This window comes from Mercenaria mercenaria, chromosome 2, assembly GCF_021730395.1.
Source record: "Mercenaria mercenaria strain notata chromosome 2, MADL_Memer_1, whole genome shotgun sequence".
In the NCBI taxonomy this organism is placed as follows: Eukaryota; Metazoa; Mollusca; class Bivalvia; order Venerida; family Veneridae; genus Mercenaria; species Mercenaria mercenaria.
In genome coordinates, this window is record NC_069362.1 from 93,147,085 (window position 1) to 93,165,962 (window position 18,878).

An 18,878-nucleotide genomic window follows, 5' to 3' on the forward strand; every position below is an offset into this window, starting at 1 on the left:
AAAGTTTAAAATGGACCACTGTGAATCAGATATTCAATTTATTCATTATAGCCTTAGTTTGTCATAATAGCATAATTATGTTCTATGGAAAGAATAAAATGTATTTAACTTGTTACAGGGCGTGGAATGTAATGCCAGAGTATTACGCGGAGTGGACTGACTGTCAGACTTTTCGCGAGATAGTACTGAGTAAGCGTATGATTGCCCATCACTTCCCAGACACGCTATTGTATGCACTGAGGCAGCTTGCAGAGCACGACCATCCTAACCTTAAGAAAGAAAACTAACAATTAATAGATCACATAGAAGTTCAAATGAGAAAGAGGATTACCTTTTTAACCCCCGAGATTAAATATTTGATTTGATATTACTGAAGATAGGGTATAGCCGCCAGGTCTTATGGAGATTTTCTATTTTGACTAAGGAGTTGAATGTTGAAGGGTCAATGTGTAATGGTCAGTATCTGTGAACTTTCAAAACATGTGCCATAACATTATTACTCTGAATGTGAAAATGAGACAAAGCTTGCGTAGGACTCAGTATCATACACTCTTATGCAATCATCGTATGATGATCATATTCATTATTGATGTTGAGAGGCACCTGCGGCCATGTTACGGTGACTGCCTTCAAATCACTTAACCATTCGCGCCTTGCTAGGTATAAAGCCCCCAAAATGGCTTTTAGAAGGTAGTTGGCTCTAACCAGGTATCTGCCCGTGCCTGAAATAATTCTCGTTGAGGCAGTTGGGTTATTTTTACATCATATAAAGCTGGAAAGTTGCTGACCTGGAATGTTAGTGTCGCTCAAAACTCAACAAAGCATTGTCCAGCGGACACAGCAGTAAAACAGTTACAGTAGAAATAAGTTTTTTTTTCAGTTATCTGATATGCGATAAATGAATTTTTGTCTTAAAGTCGTAGCATTTTAGAGATTTTTTAAATTTTGATTTTTATTTTTAAGATGTGTAATTTGACATGTACTTGATTTTGAACATGATTCATTATATTTTAGAGACATAATTATTTAGTCCAGTGTAGTTTTTCTTATTTCATCTTTCATTAGGTTTACTTCTAATAAAAGCATACTGCTGCTTTGCAATGTTAAATGTATAGAATGTGATAAGAACCAGTAATTAGGTCTCGTTAGTATAGAGTTATTAGGATTCTCAATAGAATCGTCATTCACTAATTTTATGCAATAGTAACGATAAAACATGTACTTATTTCTGTGCGGTTATGTAGTAAAAATATTGTATATATATTTTGAACAGTTTAGTGATAGTTAAAAGTTTTTTGTTGCTTTTTAGAGTTGCTGTGATATATCAGAAAAATAAAGTATTAAGATTTTTGTGTAACTAAGACCATGTATTTGAAATATTTTATTAGTAATTGGAACTTGAAATTTTTTGGCAATTTCTTTCATAGTACAAAGAGTACGTTTATGAAATTTTGCACATATTTAGAAAGATATGTAGTCATTAAATAAAAAAAAAATCATCAAAATTAAGTAATGCTATGATTTATTTTCTATTTTACGGCCGCAACCCAGTTTAACAAAGTCACAAGTTACACATTAATGAGTAGAATTTACAAACAAGCGAATTTCGTTATAAGGCATGGAAATCTTGACAAAACAAAATAGTTTACCTTGTCAAATTTTTTAAGCAAATTAACTTTTGTTTGATTTAAGGAAACATTGACACAATAATAGGCCATTTGGCGATTTACATTTAAATTCGCACTGATATTTGACCTTTATCAGTGAAAATTCAATATTCTTGTAACTGATATTTTCTCCTTGATAGAAATAGAACATTTATCTGTACATTTGTGTCTATTGAAACATGTATAGAGGTGAAATGTATCTTTGTTCTACTCGATATTGATTGAATTTGTGTGCACACGAAGGGAGGCATATTAGTTTTCAACTGTCCGTCCGTTCGTTCGTCACAACGTTAACTTTTTGCATGAAGGCACTTTACTCGCGAACCACTGCGCCCAGGACCGTCAGACTTCACATGCTGATAGTACTTATTGAGTACACGACCCCTACTGACTTTGGGGTCACAGGTCAAAGGTCAAGGTCACCAGGTCAAAGGTCAAGGCGCTACGGGGGCATTTGTCGCCGTTAGTGATAGCTCTTGTTGAAATGATATTACCAACATATTTGTCTAAATGTCCGAGAGACTTTAGTATTATGAAAGATATTGTCAAAAATATTCAGATTAGTTAGATTAGATGCTGTTAGAAAGCATTTTTGTTTCAAAACCAAACCAGGGCCTCCTTGTCTAACTTTAACCGTTTAGGTCGATCATTAAATGTTCTTTTATTGCTGTAAGATGTTCTTTGATGTTAGAGAAATAATTTAGATTTCGTGGCGTCGGTACACGTAGATTTTCTCTACTTGTACAGGGTTATAAATCACAGTTTCACAGTTTCATAAATTACAGGAAAATTAATATTTAGTATGTTAAAGTTCGGAAATAAATAATTAATTGTCTTTCATGTACCATGTTTTGTTTTACAGAAAAGCAATGACGATAATCAATTCATTAAACTATGATAGAGCATGCAGGAAGTTTAATTTGATTGACAGTTATTCACTATTCTGTTTGCTTTTGTTCATATATAAACATTTTAATGTTTTTAGCTTTCATCAAAATGAATAATCTATTCTCAGCAATATAAAGTTATTTTATACGCTCATTTTGGAGAAATGGGACGTATCATGTGATTTGAGCATAGCTTGAAACCAGTCAAGGTGTTGATTTTGAAATTTTCATAGAGGTAACAGGCTGTGATATAGTGTTCACAGCGCAGAAACCGGTTTGGTAAAATTAAGGTCTCAGATAGAAGTCAAATGTCAAATCGCGTCAGTAGGTCAAAGGTTAAAGTCACAAATTGAGCTCCAAGGTCAAATCTGATATTTTGTGTCCGGAGCATTTCTTCGCAAGAATTCACCATATTCGCGTGAAACTTCGAACATAAGCGAGTGGTAATGAGACGATGTGCAGAATGAAACAACCCACGTCGCTTTACTTTATTCCCAGTTATGTGTTTAACTGGTTCGTCAGCTCATGGTTATATATTGGCTTTGATAAAAAAATTCAGGCGTATGCAGCATTACTCTTGTTGATATCTTTTGACTTTGAAAAGAAAATGGTTGAATATATTATTCTTTTCGTCCTCGGATATAATATGTATGTATAAAATAGAAAATGTGGAATCTCCACAGGTCGCTCAACACAACAAAAACGAAAATGTTGCAGGCTCGGTTTGATTGAGCCTGTTCATGGACGGTAGTGGAAATGCAAACAGACAATTTCCAAATATGTGTTCTAATTTGTTTGGATTAATTCGGGGTCAAGATATTGGATATGAATCTCAGATTGTATTAGGATAATAATGACATTTATACACTTTCGACCCCGTTTCCACCAAAATGCTATTGTTTGAAAGATGGCCTTTTTGACATGACATTGTTTTGAATGACCAATTGATATATGCTCCATTTTGACTTGACACATTTGTTTTGAGTGACCAGTTGATATATGTGCCACATGAGGAAGGGGTTCATGGTAGTAGTAATATAAACTCATATTTCATGCAAAATTCTTGTTTAAAGTTGTGTTATTTATGTTTTTTAGGGTTTATTTTACGTGTAGTTTAGAGGAATTGAAAACAATGCCTATAGATTTAAAGAATATACTTGTATGTTGAAGAGGCAACACGAATTCGTATTTTGTGTCACAATAGGCATTGGAAACCCTATATATGCATATAATAAGTCAAAGTACATGTACTTAAAACAAGTCGGAAGAATCAAATATTTGCAGTACCACGAGACCTATTTTTTTAGAGTTGTTGAGAATATTTGTTTCATAGTTTCGTGTAAGTTTATTGTTTAAGGGTACGTCTAATACACTTTTACGTCGATTTTTAGATTTTGCCATTTTATTGAGAATGTTTAAATAGAAAGACTGGGTTTAAGAATATGTATACACGGAAGAGCGTATACGAGTTTTTAGGTACTTACAAAGTCATAAATTTCTTTAGGTCTCCTCGTCCGAGTGCTTAAAATCACAGACTTCGTACCATTAGCATATCATTGATGTAGGTTCGAAGTCTCACCTAGGGTGTAAGCATGTGAAGACGCCATCCATATCGGTAGCTCTGCTTGGGTTCCCGCTCGTATGCGAAATAATGCCCGGGCGGGCACTTAGGGACTTCCTCAATTATCAAATGCTGGAAAAGTCGCAATATGACTTAAATAATATAGGTTTGATGCTATAACTAACAAAAAAAAGAACAAAATATCTGTAATTGCTCAGTTAGCTTTTCACTTATGCTTAACGAAAATACTGCTTGCTACACACTGAGAAAATGTAAGAGATTTCCATTAAAACAAGTGCCATTATTATTTCTTATTTTTCATTATATGTTTATTTTGTTTTGATGTTGTTGGCCCACATGTATTTTAATCCACTCGGGTATTTTATTCCATTGTTTATACCTAACTGAGGGAAAGCTAAGTGTCGTTTCTGTTTCCTCAACCTGCCTAAATATGAGTATGATTGCAAACTATTTACTTCAATTTTCACAAAAGATCAAGATTTGATCAGTTTCATCTTTGCTGTGCTTGAAAAAAATTTTTTTCTCCGATTGCCGGATCCATCCATCACATAGGTATTGTTATCTATTTTGGAACCACCTTAACAAAAGTAGTTATGTGCCCTATCATAGAGCCGTTTTCCTATACTCTTTCTGACACCATGGAAACAAGATCTGCTAGTAACTGTTCATTTTTTGTTGTTTATAATTTTCACGTTATATATACCTTTGATATTACTAGTATAATAGTCACAGTTTTACATCCAAAAATAATAACGGGTATTTAACGGTACTTTTTGCATGTGAACATTTATTGTATATTTTAATATTCATAAGCACTCGGCAGCATTTTTACGTCGTAACATTAGATATATTTTTGATATTCTTTTAACTGATCAAACCCTTTGTTAATTTTTATAATTTATATATTTTTGTGTCTTATTTTCATTTTGTGTGTAGAATCAGTTTACACTAATGCGTCTGCATATAAATAGTAAGTAAAGATGTGATTTCTGTTGTGAGGAAATGGTTTCTCGCGTACAGTCTTTTTTTTCTAGTATAAACTACCGATTTTTAGCATTGGTGTTTAGACACTTTCAGAGCAGCTGTAATCACATTACATGACGCTATAAAATATATCAAAGAGGTCATTTCAGACACTTAAGTTAGTTATTGTGAGTCATAAGTCGACAAGTCGTTCAGTTTTGATAACAAATTTTTAAAAACGGTAGTTCTAAACACAGGTCATCGGTTTTTCATGAAGCGTGTCCGAGTGGTTAAGGTCGCTGACTTCAAATCACTTGCCCCTCATCGATGTGGGTTCGAGCCTCACTCGGGGCGTTTAATTCTTAATGTGAGGAAGCCATCCAGCTGGCTTACGGAAGGTCGGTGGTTCTACCCAGGTGCCCGCTCGTGATGAAATATTGCACGGACGGGCACCTGGGGTCTTCCTCCACCATTAAAGCTGGAAAGTCGCCATATGACCTATCATGTGTCGGTACGCCGTTAAATCCAACAAAAACATTGTTGTGGTGAAACTCTGCTGCGTTCATTTTATGATTTTGTATCAAATATTTTTCATTAATTTATTTTCTGAATTGCTAAATTGTAATAAAATGCAACGAAGCAATTTTGAAATCAATTGAACCAATATGCTCATTCAGCAGATGAAGTAATGCACATGCGATATTTAGAATCATTCATGCATTTACTACGTCGAACTAGGAAGTTGTGAGAACTTTTTTTTGTTTGATAACTTGACAAATTTTCTGTTGATATATCTTTTAACCGACATTTCGTTCACGTATCTCTTATTTGTATTGTTAGCATGTTATGCTTTCGACATAGATTACAATGCAACCTTTTCAAATGAACCCTGGTAAATGTTTTGATCTGTTTCATTTTACTTTATGTTTACCTAATTTTAGTGTTCCATGTCAGGTTTATTAATATGTACATTTTGTTGAAAGTCTTGTCTTTGTAAAGCATGGTGTATTTTTCCATCCGTACTTTATTCACCTTTTGTTACTTACGTTATGTTATTCATTTAACGACGTGCTTTAATAGTTTATTCTTTGGTTTAAAATCTTTTAAACTTTGCTTTTCTTTATTTCTTTTTTCTGATTTTGATTTTCTAAAATATTGATACATGTCAATTGCATTAACCTGTAGAAACATGCGATTGACTGATGTTTGTAGAACTTAGATTCATTTATTTTCGCCCCCGGAAGACTTAGGAGGATAGTGCATCTTCGAGGCTCCGATTCTAGAAAATTCTTTGTAATAGAAAGAGCATTGAAACTCGAGGGTAAACGATTTGTACGAGGGGGCGTAGCCCCCGAGTTTAAATCGTTTACCCGAGAGTTTTAATGTTCTTTGTGTTTTGTATCATAGCCATCCATATATGGTAGTTGTAGGCGGTCCACATTGCCATATATACAGCAGTTCAGTGAGTACTTAAAATCCTTGCTTTACAAATGTGTAAAGCCCAGGTAAAATAAACCAATGCTAGAGCAGAAAATCAATAAAGTACACTCTGCTGTCTACTGTTCCAGACACGCTGGCATACTTTCCTATCTAACAGTGCGGTAACTAGCGTGCGGGTATTAAATACCTGCACACTTTTAGTTACCACACCCTGTACTCAGAGTATACGAATTACCTGCACCAAATTTGTTAAGAAAAAACACCGAGCTATGATACAAGATTCTTTAGCGTGTCAGGTGATAAAGACCCATACATAGGACTCGTATGCCAATGTTAATAACTTTTATACGCCCGTATGGAAAATCCGGACGTGTTACGTTATGGCGCATGCGTCTATCTGTCTGTCTGTGTGTTCAGAGTATAACTTAATAACCATTCAGGATATGGACTTTATACTTGGCATATATGTATATGTCGATGAGATGATAGGTATTGGCTTTCAAACTTTATATTTAGGTTTGTGACGGTAAGACGATGTGCAGTGTGCAACAATCCATACTATTCCCCTTCTCCAACTTAAACCCGCCCCCCCCGCCACACACACAAAAAAACAAAACAAAACAAAAAACTGGACCTCTATGTCCGCTCTTCCGATTAACTGATGCACAGGTCATATTTTTTAAACAGAGTTTTTGAGCTCAGCTTTGAATTTGACGAATGGCTGCGTTCTATGACTGGTCAGATCCATAGGCATTCGGTCAACAATGATGATAATCATTCTGTCAAGAAAACATCTATAGACAGTCCAGGACCCAAAAATAAATCCAGCACCCATTAACTGTATATAGACAATTCTATATATAGTAAATGGGTGCTGACCCGAAAATAAAGCCAGCACCCATTTACTCTATATAGACGATTCTATGACTGAGCCGCGTCAAGCATAAACAGCCGTTATCGTTAAATTAATTGTTCCGAGTAATATGACGTCAAATGTTAGAAATGACGTAACAAAATGGCGGCGCCCGTATTTTCACATGACAATTTGTAAACAGAAGAAACTTTCAAGAAATGGATACGTTCGAGGTAATATTTTGTAGAATTATTTGTAATGATGACAGAGAAAGTATTTTCAAATTGATTTTCCCACATAACTTTTCAAAATATCAAGAGATCTACGTCTATAATCATACAATATTCAAGCAAAGTCGAAGGTCAGGACCGGTCAAAATGCTTAGATTGTATAAATAATGTTGTTAGATTGCTCATTAACTTATGTCATTCTGGAATATAAGATAAGTGTTAAACACATCTCTACAAGGCAGATATGAATACTGATTTTTGTTTGCAAATGCACATGCATAGATCTGCTGTATTACGAAGATTCTATGCATAGGAACATATTTAGATTGAAAGCAATGCGGAAGCAAACATGAATATGTTGCCAATTAGATGCTTTAGCAAATATTCAATAAAAAAAATCATCCCGTTTATATATGTTGCAACGACCTTGGATGGTACGGATTTCGAAAAATTAAATCAACCTAATTTTTCATCGATCAAATACTTATCGTCGCAGTGGTCGAGTGGTTAGCGTGTTTGACTACAAAGACGAAATTTTCGAGTTCGAAACCTCATCTTGTCAACTTTTTTTTTCCAACTTATTTTTTTCTTTCCTGTTTAGTATTTTTTCATTAAATATATTTCAATGGCATGCCTCAATTACGAAATGTTTTATTTTTCATTTGCACAGGAGCTAAATGATCTTCTGTCATGCTTTGGATTGACAGACCAAACTAACATTGGCCGTTCTGCAGCAACTTATGATACTGATACTGATATTGATGAGGTGCAAGATGTTAGCATTGAATCCCGTCTTCAAAGATATTACACTGCTACCCCCCTTGCAGAGGAATACGGTAATGAATCAGAAAATCAAGTTAATGAAGACACTAATGTAAATAGTGAAGATCCACAGTGTGATATTAACAATGTGAAAACCATTTATGACAGTGGATGCAAATGTACAAAAAACTGCTTCAGTAACTTTACTTTTTCCCAGATTGAATCGAACATTCTTAATGTAAGGGAAATGACAAAAAGTGAAAAGGAAATGCTAATTATGGGCACTCTAAAGAGGATAATCTCTGATGCTAGATGTAAGGGAAATCGTAAACGTTCACGATATGAATATGTGTTTGAGGGTGTAACAGTGTGCCATGAAACATTTCTAGTGGTGTTTGATATTAAAGACAGACAACTGAGAAACATTAAACATCACATGGAAGAACATGGTGCTCAGCCTCGTGTTCACGGCCACAGCGGTAGACGTGCCCCCAACGCATTTCCTCCTGAAGTAATTAAGGACGCAGTGCAATATATACTGAGCTACGCAAACGAAGAGGGACTCCCTCAGCCTGCGGCACCAAGAGGGCGAGAGGACGAGGCCCCAATTTACTTACCATCCTCGGACACAAAGCAGTCCATACACAGTGAGTATGTAAAACGTTGTATGGAAGCTGAAAAGAGGTATGTTGGTTTAACAACATTTAAAGACATATGGAAAAATTGTTTGCCACATATAAAAATAGCCTCTCCAAAGGAAGATGTGTGCAAAGTATGCGAGGACTGTAAGCAGGATATCAAGCTTGCCATGAGCGAAAATGACAAAATACTTGCAACACAGAAGTACCACAATCATGTACTCCAAGCCAGGAAAGAAAGGGAACTATACGTAGAATGCGTGGAAAGGTCAACAGCAATGTTTGTTAACCGGGCACAACAAGACCAGGCTGCGGGAGATGTATTTTCGACAGACGACGTACATTACACGTTCGACTTTAGTCAGTATGTCAAGTTGCCTCACCATGCGCAAGAAAAGGGACCCACATTCTTCATTCAACCAAGAAGAGTGCAGGTATTACAAATAAATTAATTATACTTTTGCTTTGTTTCTGTAATGGAAATAATGGTAGTATATTCATACAAAAAAAAAAATTATAATATTTTTTCACAATCAACATTATCAAGATAGTTACATTATATCCTTTCAAATTCGTTCTTAAATTTCATATTTTTATGCCATATTTCGAAGAAGAGTGGCTATTTTTTGTTACTCATTGTAAGTCGATCTGCCTGCCGGTATGTCGTTAGGTGAAACAAAATTGGTTTCCGTCCGATTTCGAGTGAATGTTTGGTCTCACTATGATCATACTTCATAGGATAAGTTTTTTTCTAGGGTCATTAGGTCAATCACCGTGACCTTGAGAATGAAAACGGTTTCTGTTAAATACCTTTAGACATTTTTCAGGTTACAACATATAAAATAACGACATGCTATTATATGCGTGTATGTGAGGTGTGTGTGTTTGGGGTTGGGGTCGGGGACGGGGAGGGGTGTATAGAAACAGCGCTTGTTTTTTTTAGTCATGTGACCATGTAATATCCAGCACTTTATCTGTCTTCAGATATTTGGTTTCCGGGCCGATGGCTATAAGCAGTACAACTATCTCATCGACGAGGACCAAACCATTGGTAAATCAGTTCATTATCTTTTTATCATTTTGGCACGGCATTTTGTTAAATTTAGGAAAAATTACCCATTAAAATGCAAACTTTCACGTTGATCGAATTATACTGCATGTCTGTAATTATAGTTAATTGTGTTAAGATTCTTGATGGTTGTGTTAAAAACATAACGGATATTACATAATTTTGAAAATCGTGCAGCAAAATATTTCTCATATTAATAACAGTTTTTCTTAACTTTTCTCAGGAAAAGATGGCCAGAATGTACACGGACCGGATTCTGTTATATCAATGATTGATCACGCCTTCCACACGTTCGGTACTGGAGAGACGGAATGTGGTATTCATGCTGATAATTGTTTCGGTAAGTATTTTTCGTTGACTAGCGTAACGTTTCGTGTAGTTAATATCCTGTTTTTATAATTTCATTCTGTATGAAAGCTGCTGTTGACGGTCACAAAAGCCCCTTGACATATCGTAGCTTAAGTAAAGATTTATTCTTGTGTTACATTGTTACAGTTCTATGTCTGTCCAGTTTCAAGAATATATGAGCCGCGCCATGAGAAAACCAACATAGTTGATTTTCTCATGGCGCGGCTCATATATATATGATGCACCATACTAACGGATGTGATGTTATTTTTAGTTTGTTTGTGTGTTCAGAAAAAGAAAAAAATATCTATGTCGAAACATATGAACGATGTGTGATATGTATGACATAAAAAATGTACATGTATACCGTATTAAATTTGAAAGTAAACGGCGATTACATCTTGAAGTTTGTGTTTTATTTGAGCTAGTTTATTTCTGACTATGATATTTATTATAAATAATGTTTATGTACAACTGTTTACCAGGTCAGAACAAGAACAGATACGTGCTGGCGTACTTATCATGGCGCACGATGACTGGGCGGCACAGAACAATCAGATATATGATGCAGTTACCAGGACACACAAGGTTGTCATAATTAATTATTCAGTGCAACAGTTCCAAATATTTGTATTGGGGATCATTTGAACTAAATCTAGTTTTCAGTTAAAGACTAAAAGATTAAAGATTTCGATCCATACCAGCAAATGCACGTTGTGAAATGTTAAAAAAAACGACAATGCGTAGTTGAGTATAGTAAAAACTAGAATCTATATTGCTTTTAATTTTGACACACATTTTCAATGTGATTTTAGACCTATGAAGATTGCAAGTGATAATGTTACTGGTATTTAACTTTATACATTAGCATCAAAACACTAATTAGTTATCTACATGATCAATCATAACCATACAGCGTGATACGTCTTCATATTCTTACTGTGCAGGTGCCTGATCGACGCCGGGTTTGGTACTATTAAGAAGTTGTATCGGCGTTCGAACTGTGACACACTCCAGCACGTGGTAGATGTTGTACACAAGTCGGCACACAGTAATGTACCGGTTACATACGACGAGAATGGGTGGGAGTGGAGAGACTGGAAGATGTTCCTCGGTGATAGGTTCAAAAAAGTGCCAAACATTTCCAAATATTATCACTTCCGCTTCACATCAAGCGAACCCGGGGTAGTGTACATGAAGGTAGCCGCAGACGACACCGAGGAAATCCGATTTGTCATTTGCAAGACGAACTATTTCAATTATTGTATAGTAAATGGGTGCTGGATTTATTTTTGGATCTTGGACTCTCTATAAATGTTTCTTTTATAATATGTATCATCATTATTGACCAAACAAATGCGCCGAATGCCTACGGTCGGATCTTTGTTTATCAGTTGGGGGTTACAGGATATGTTTTATCGTAAACATTAGAACATTTTATAAAACTTAAAGTCTGCTTCTAAGTATTGTTAAACTTTATCTAGAATATGATAAATAAATATGTCTGACTGAGATATTTTTAAAAGAGGACATTTCCTTGTACTGTATGTGAAGTGTATTCCTGTTTACAACTGATTTTTAATCTATTGTGAAAATGATTGACAGCTTCACTTAAACTACTAAGTGCTTTAACCTACAACTGAATATAATGATGCTCATATCTGATTTGAGATCACAAAAGTGTGGAGATTTTTCGGTTCACTTTAAAGTGTTCAAAACTGTTTATTTACCTAGGGAATGGTTTAAATCATATGACAGGCAACCTTGTATCTGAGCTTGTTTACGTACTTTTTATCTTCCTTTATTCCTTTCTAAGAAAGATAGAATAACAGCAAATGCTAGCATTATACAGTTCATAGTTTATCAGTACTGCCAAAGGCAAACGTTTTCCTAAGGCATTCCGAGATACCGTTGTAATTTATTTCAATCCATATCAGACAAGACATCGAGTGGGTAAAGAAATTTGATCTGTCAAATTGTTCAAAGCAGATATTAAAGTAATAAATACATAAACAGATATTTAAGTAATAAATACATAAATGCCATAGATATTTTTGGAAGATACTTATAAACCTATAATGTATTAAAGGTTAGTCAAATCTGTTTGATATATGCTTAAATGAGTTTTGCCTGATTTGTGCTCATGAAAACAAGATTATAAATTATCCACCTTGCTGAATATTACATTTGGTTCTTTTTATGCCCCCGAAGGGAGGCATATAGTTTTTGAACCGTCTGTCGGTCTGTCCGCAATTTTCGTGTCCGGTCCATATCTTTGCCATCGATGGCATGAATGTGAACCACAGTAAGACGACGTGTCGCGCACAAGACCCAGGTCCGTAGCTCAAAGGTCAAGGTCACACTTAGACTTTAAAGGATAGTGCATTGATGGGCGTGTCCGGTCCAAATCTTTGTCATCCATGGATGGATTTTCAAATAACTTGGCATGAATGTGTACCACAGTAAGACGACGTGTCGCGCGCAAGACCCAGGTCCGTAGCTTAAAGGTCAAGGTCACACTTAGACGTTAAAGGATAGTGCATTGATGGGCGTGTCCGGTCCATATCTTTGTCATCCATGGATGGATTTTCAAATAACTTGGCATGAATGTGTACCACAGTAAGACGACGTGTCATGCGCAAGACCCAGCTCCGTAGCTCAAAGGTCAAGGTCACACTTAGACGTTAAAGGTCATTTTTCATGATAGTGCATTGATGGGCGTGTCTGGTCCATATCTTTGTCATTCATGCATGGATTTTAAAATAACTACGCATGAATGTGTGACACAGTAAGACAACGTTTCGCGCGCATGACCCAGCTCCGTAGGTCAAAAGTCCTAAACTCTAACATCGGCCATAACTATTCATTCAAAGTGCCATTGGGGACATGTGTAATCCTATGGAGACAGCTCTTGTTGTTCTAGTATCTGCTATGAATCACCGGATTTAAACATAGATACTTGGGGTTTGGACTAGCTTCGACCCTGCATTGGTCTAGAATTCGGTCAAATGCAACAAAGACCATTGAACAACATCATAACAGTTCCAAAAATAACAATTTAATCAAAATCAATCCACATTTTTTAAATCATAAAAATACACACTGATCTCTTTCTTTGTTGCATTTGACCGAAGTTTAGACCAATGCAGGGTCGTAGCTGGTCCAGACCCCAAATATCTGTGGATTTAAAGTGCAGTTTATGAAAGTGAGTTAGAATTGTGTCACAATAGGACACCAAATGGTCAAATCTTGCTAGGGTGACTGTTTTTTTTGTTGGGGGTTTTTGTCATGACCTCCGAGAAATTACTGTCTTTCCCTTGAATCTTATGATGACAGAAACATTACTCTATAAAGAAATGTCGTAATAGAAGATCAGTTTTCTTTATTTTATTTATCAAAATAAATAAGTCTTAACAAAAGCACATTATAAGGCCAGTTGCATAAAAATGCAAAAGCATTTTCAATGATTGCTATACAGATGTTTTAACACTGTTTGATTGACCCCTTCTTGCTTAGCAAGACACTTGGTTAAAAATACTAGTAAAATACTAAAATACTTTATTTACATTACTGCTTAATGTAAAGCTGATGAAGTTAAAATATGACTTAAAATTTTAAATTTTAATCAAAGTGTAAAATGAATATTAGAGACATAATTTTATACACAGTTTAAACGCTGTTAAGTCGCAAAAGGTCGATTTGAATAAAGTATATACTCAATAAATCTAAAAACGATCATCTTCGTGTTAAAAAAAACTGAACATCTAACGAATATGTTGAAACACGAAGCTAAAACAATGTAGGGAAATTAAAGACACTTTTCTATTTAAAGATTAAATTTCACACCAAATAGGAAACAATTGCCGGGTGTAAAGTCATACTAACAATATATTTTGATAATGAACTTGTCAAGTTGAAAGAAAGAGATGATAGACGGAAGAATATATGCGAAAATGAAATAAATAATCACAACCAGATACCGATAGCATATATACACGTATTTTTACAAATAGTATGTAAAATTCTTAATTCCTGTTTTTATGTACAGTTGTTTGAAATGTGTCCATGATAATACTGAAAAATATACTAAACTCTACATCAAAATACAGGGAATTGGCGGGTAAAAACCTCCATTTTCACTGAAAAAATTACTTTTAAAAGTGAAAAACTTCGTAATTTTATAATATATGCAACATAAGAAAACCAAGCTATTTTAAAAAGTGAAAATCTTCGTAAATACAAAATGCAAATTATGATGATCTGATACCATTAAATGCACTATACACAAGTGCTATCACATAAATGTAATTAAATGCCACTTGTAAACTAATATACACTATTATACAGGATACACTTATTTACATAAGTCCAACCACGAAAGCTTCAGGTTTACAAAAAAAAAAAGTTTTATAACTGAAAGAAAATATAAATGGTTCGCCGTGTGACGTGTATCATTATTTTGCTCTTTTTTTTGTAATTTACAAACTGATATACTGGGTATTGCACAGCTCCACTGATGAAAGCATTAAATGCTCTTGAAAAACTATAATTCACATACGTACGTAAGCATGCATTCCGCCCACATTTCACGATTCATTTTATTAATCACCCCCATGATCACCTGATCAACTTCAGTAAAACTGATAAAATACAAAAGTGAACAAATTATGAATGTAAAGACCTGGGATAAACATTCAAATTGATCAAGGGCCTTGTTTACAAATGATGGATAGCCTAGTTCACAAATGATGGATAGCCTGGTTCACAAATGATGGATAGCCTAGTTCACAAATGATGGATAGCCTGGTTCACAAATGATGGATAGCCTAGTTCACAAATGATGGATAGCCTAGTTCACAAATGATCCAATAGCCTAGTTCACAAATGATCGATAACCTAGTTCACAAAAGTTTTATGTGCACTGGCCTCGTTCACAAATTATCGATGACCTGGTTCACAATGATCAATAGTCTCGTTCACAAATGTTTGATTGCCTAGTTCCGAATAATCAATGGCCGCATTCACACAATCACGATAGTTCATAAAACATGTTCATTGGGTTCGTGAACAAATGACCGATCTATTTCACAAATAACTGATAGTCCCGTTAAGACATGATCGATTGTTTTAGTCAAGTTCACAAATAATCAATACCCTAGTTCATAAATGACGGTTGGTCTAGCCATAGTTCACAAATGATCTTTGATCTCTCTCTGTCCTCACAGAAGGGGAACAACAAGTAAAATCGAAGAGGTTTTCTTTCCGCATCCCTTTTGCATAGAAAAGAAAATAGATGCTATACATGTTACATAATATCCAGTCATATCTAAAACACTTCAGATCGGGAGGGGAGTGCTGGTGCTTTGATTTGATTATCTTCCATTGCTTGCTTCACGCGTTGAGATTGTCGCCGCTATAAGAAAATAACGAGAAAATGTAGTAAATACAATAATGTTTAAACCAAATATAAATCAAAAATATACAATTATTATCCTTTACGCTGTACAATATGTATTTTCATTGGCCAAATGAATTAGATCTAGTTATTTTTATTAATTATGCAATATTGCACACTTATTGTATGGTTTGTCGGTCAATGGTCAAAACTATTCCCCATGGTCAGAGGAATATATAGAATATTTACTGGGCAATAAAATAGTCCAAATGTTAATTCATGATCAAGAAGTGTTTAATTACATTACTTCAGAAATAAATTGTCACAGATATTTTGCAAGTTTTGGCACTATCCTAGCACAAAAATGTGTTGAACTTGATAGAGACCGATCATATTGCACAAACTATGAACTGGCGATTTAAATAAAGAGTCATGTAATTATACAATCTGCTTTGCTACTGACGCAAAACAATACAGTATCTGGTGTTATTTTATGCCGTTTTGTCCAGCGAGAATTCATTTATCTATAGTTTATACATAATTGTGCAAATACCGTTAATTCTAACACGACCAGCAAATAACCTATATACATGTAGAGCAAAATCTATCTCGGGTTATTCGCAATATACCACTCGCGTGCAATGACGTCATCCGATCCAGGTGCGTAGTATGGTCGTAAAAAGTAGTTACCACTTTTTTCTAACATTTTTGATACTAGTATGTCGTGTAAGAATCGAAATAATAAGTTCCCAAATGTGATTTACCATAGAATAACCCGAGTTTTTCGTTCTTATGCGAAACAATATATCACTCAGGCCTACGGCCTTCGTGATATATTCTTACGCATAAGAACGAAAAACTCGGGTTATTCTACGATAAACCACGTTTGGGAACTTATTATTTCTTAAATATCTCAGTTACAAAATGTAAGATTAAAGAACTGCTTCAATCATCTACCAAACTTAGGTATTTTTAGGCACATTTCCAGGAAATAAAAGGAAAATCAGCAGAATGATTTTGGTACGTACCTTTGCCTTCTTTAAGAAGCCTTTGACTTTTTTCCCACTTTTTCCGTCTCCTCTCAACTGAACCTTAAAAAGTTGAATGATATATTTTGATTTCTTCGATATTAATTTTATGCTTAACCATTTACTTATCATAATTATAAGCCTTGTACCACTTAAATACATGAGGGATATCCGTGGCCGGGTGGTTAAGGTCGCTGACTTCAAATCTCTTGTTCCCTACCGTCTCGTAGTGTAGAATTCTTTCATGTGTTGACGCCATCAAGATGGCTTAGGGAAGGTCGGTGGTTCTACCCAGGTGCCTGGCTGTGATTCAATGATGTTCGGAAGGGCACATAGGCTCTTCCTCCGCCATCAAATACTTGAAAGTCACCATATGGCCTACATTTAGACACCTATGTCGGTGTGACGTTAAACCAGCACAATCAAAAATAAACTTGCAAATAGAAACCACACCTATTTAAGGTTTTTTTTTACAGAAAAAGTTATTGATACTTCATTCGTTAAAGATCTTTACCTCTGAGCCATCTTCATCTCTAAAGGAAGAGTCCGAATATGTTGAGGCAGTGCTTGAACCTGAAGAGATACCATTATATTCAAATATTATAGGATATAATACAATAATTTTATTATCATCGACTGTTTAGTCGATATTCACCAGAATACAATATTGACCTCTGCCATCTATTTACGGTCTAGGTAACAGAAACCAATAATTGCTGTTTTGATTAAAAAAAAAAAACTTGAGACAGTTTTATTTTTAACCATATATATATATACCACATACCAAGTGGAAACCCGCGCCCCCCCCCCCCCCCCCCCCAAAAAAAAAAAAAACATCAACATTATTTACGGAAACCCATAGTTCTATTTTTATACCTTACATACCACAGGGAAAACCCAAACTACGATGAATATGACATAACTACTAGTTTTTTTTACTAAACGAATTATTTAAATATCTATGCATCTAATGAGAAAATTTAAAAAGCAAACTTCATACACTTAAGTCTACCTTTTCCTTATTCATTGTTTTTGCAAAGCAATTTTTGAATAGCAGATATAATTAAACTGTATAATATGAAAGAATACGACTATTATTTTTAAAAAAGGAAGATTTAAAACTAAATGAAAAAGTTTTAAATTAATGCGGAGCATAAATTTAGTAAAACACCTAATATGGTTCTTCCTTGATTCAGAGTTTCCCGTAGTTTCACTGGCCATTTATTACATAGGATTGCCTTCACTACTTATTCTTATCAAATGAATATGGAACTGTGTATAAATAAAATGTATATATGTATAAGGGTATTAGGAGTACTTGTGTCAGAATTCTTACGAGTTATTGACATATATTACTTCTAACGATATTCACGAGTACAAACCGTAAACTAGTCATTGGCATGTAGCACTACCGAAATTTTATGTACAGACTGATATCACGGAAATATCGTGCATTTTCTGTCTTATTCAATTATTTGACTGTATTTTACCAGTCATATTAACATCTTTAAACAATAGGGTTATGATGACCCTATATCGCTCACCTGTTTAAACTTGGTCTTGAAATCATCACGATAAACATTCTGACCAAGTTTCATGAAGATAAGGTATTACATGTGGCCCCAAGAGTGTTAACAAGCTTTTCTTTTAATTTGACTTGACCTAGATTTTGACCCCATATGACCCAGTTTTGAACTTGGCGTAGGAATCATCAAGATAAACATTTTCTGACCAAGTTTCATAAAGATAGGGTAATAAATGTTAAAATGTGGCTTCTAGGGTGATAACAAGTTTTTCCTTTGATTTGACCCTGTGACCTAGTTTTTTTTGACCCCACATTACCCAGTTTCTTATCTTGCCTAGATATCATCAGGATAAATATTCTTTACAAGATTGTATTAAATCAAAGCATAAATGAAAACTATACGGCTGAAAGGCCCAAACAAGAAAATTTTGTCCCTTTCAGGGACAGTAACTCTAGAACCAATTATGAAATCTAGCCGGTATTCGAAAGGA

At 34.9% G+C, this 18,878-nt stretch overlaps 3 protein-coding genes across 9 annotated transcripts in view; 2 read left to right on the forward strand and 1 right to left on the reverse strand.

Annotated features, from left to right (window-relative positions):
• The window catches only part of LOC123562374 (diacylglycerol lipase-beta-like), a 30,148-nt gene extending 23,937 nt beyond the window's left edge, over positions 1 to 6,211 (forward strand). For both annotated transcript variants that reach the window (XM_053537241.1, XM_053537240.1), the window contains exon 15: positions 119 to 6,211. In XM_053537241.1, the coding sequence (XP_053393216.1) occupies positions 119 to 287 (169 nt within the window). In that variant the 3' untranslated portion in view covers positions 288 to 6,211. The remainder of the gene's footprint in view (positions 1 to 118) is intronic.
• Positions 6,212 to 7,509: 1,298 nt separating this feature from the next.
• On the forward strand, positions 7,510 to 12,670 carry LOC128555284 (uncharacterized). 2 transcript variants are annotated; one of them, XM_053537243.1, is made up of 5 exons: positions 7,510 to 9,456; positions 10,007 to 10,073; positions 10,321 to 10,431; positions 10,925 to 11,027; positions 11,387 to 12,670. In XM_053537243.1, exons 1-5 carry the CDS (start codon positions 8,248 to 8,250, stop codon positions 11,751 to 11,753), a joined length of 1,857 nt encoding a protein of 618 aa, XP_053393218.1. In that variant the 5' UTR covers positions 7,510 to 8,247; the 3' UTR covers positions 11,754 to 12,670. The 2 variants fall into 2 exon arrangements, with proteins under 2 accessions (XP_053393218.1, XP_053393217.1); XM_053537242.1 differs by having other exon boundaries at positions 7,511 to 9,456; positions 10,315 to 10,431; positions 11,387 to 12,667.
• A 1,141-nt stretch (positions 12,671 to 13,811) lies between these two features.
• The window catches only part of LOC123564593 (uncharacterized), a 31,359-nt gene continuing 26,292 nt past the window's right edge, over positions 13,812 to 18,878 (reverse strand). For all 5 annotated transcript variants that reach the window (XM_045358290.2, XM_045358293.2, XM_045358292.2 and 2 more), the window contains 3 exons: positions 17,377 to 17,435; positions 16,863 to 16,925; positions 13,812 to 15,852 (listed from right to left, as the gene is read on the reverse strand). In XM_045358290.2, the coding sequence (XP_045214225.2) occupies positions 15,766 to 15,852; positions 16,863 to 16,925; positions 17,377 to 17,435 (209 nt within the window). In that variant the 3' untranslated portion in view covers positions 13,812 to 15,765. The remainder of the gene's footprint in view (positions 15,853 to 16,862; positions 16,926 to 17,376; positions 17,436 to 18,878) is intronic.

What these genes read in the sequence shown, in the direction of transcription:
- LOC128555284 (XM_053537242.1), top strand. Translation starts at nt 8,248, where the DNA reads ATGGCATGCCTCAATTACGAAATGTTTTATTTTTCATTTGCACAGGAG. An exon ending in TCATGCTGATAATTGTTTCG is followed by an intron (nt 10,432 to 10,924) that starts GTAAGTATTTTT and finishes ACTGTTTACCAG; the next exon opens with GTCAGAACAAGAACAGATAC. An exon ending in CAGTTACCAGGACACACAAG is followed by an intron (nt 11,028 to 11,386) that starts GTTGTCATAATT and finishes CTTACTGTGCAG; the next exon opens with GTGCCTGATCGACGCCGGGT.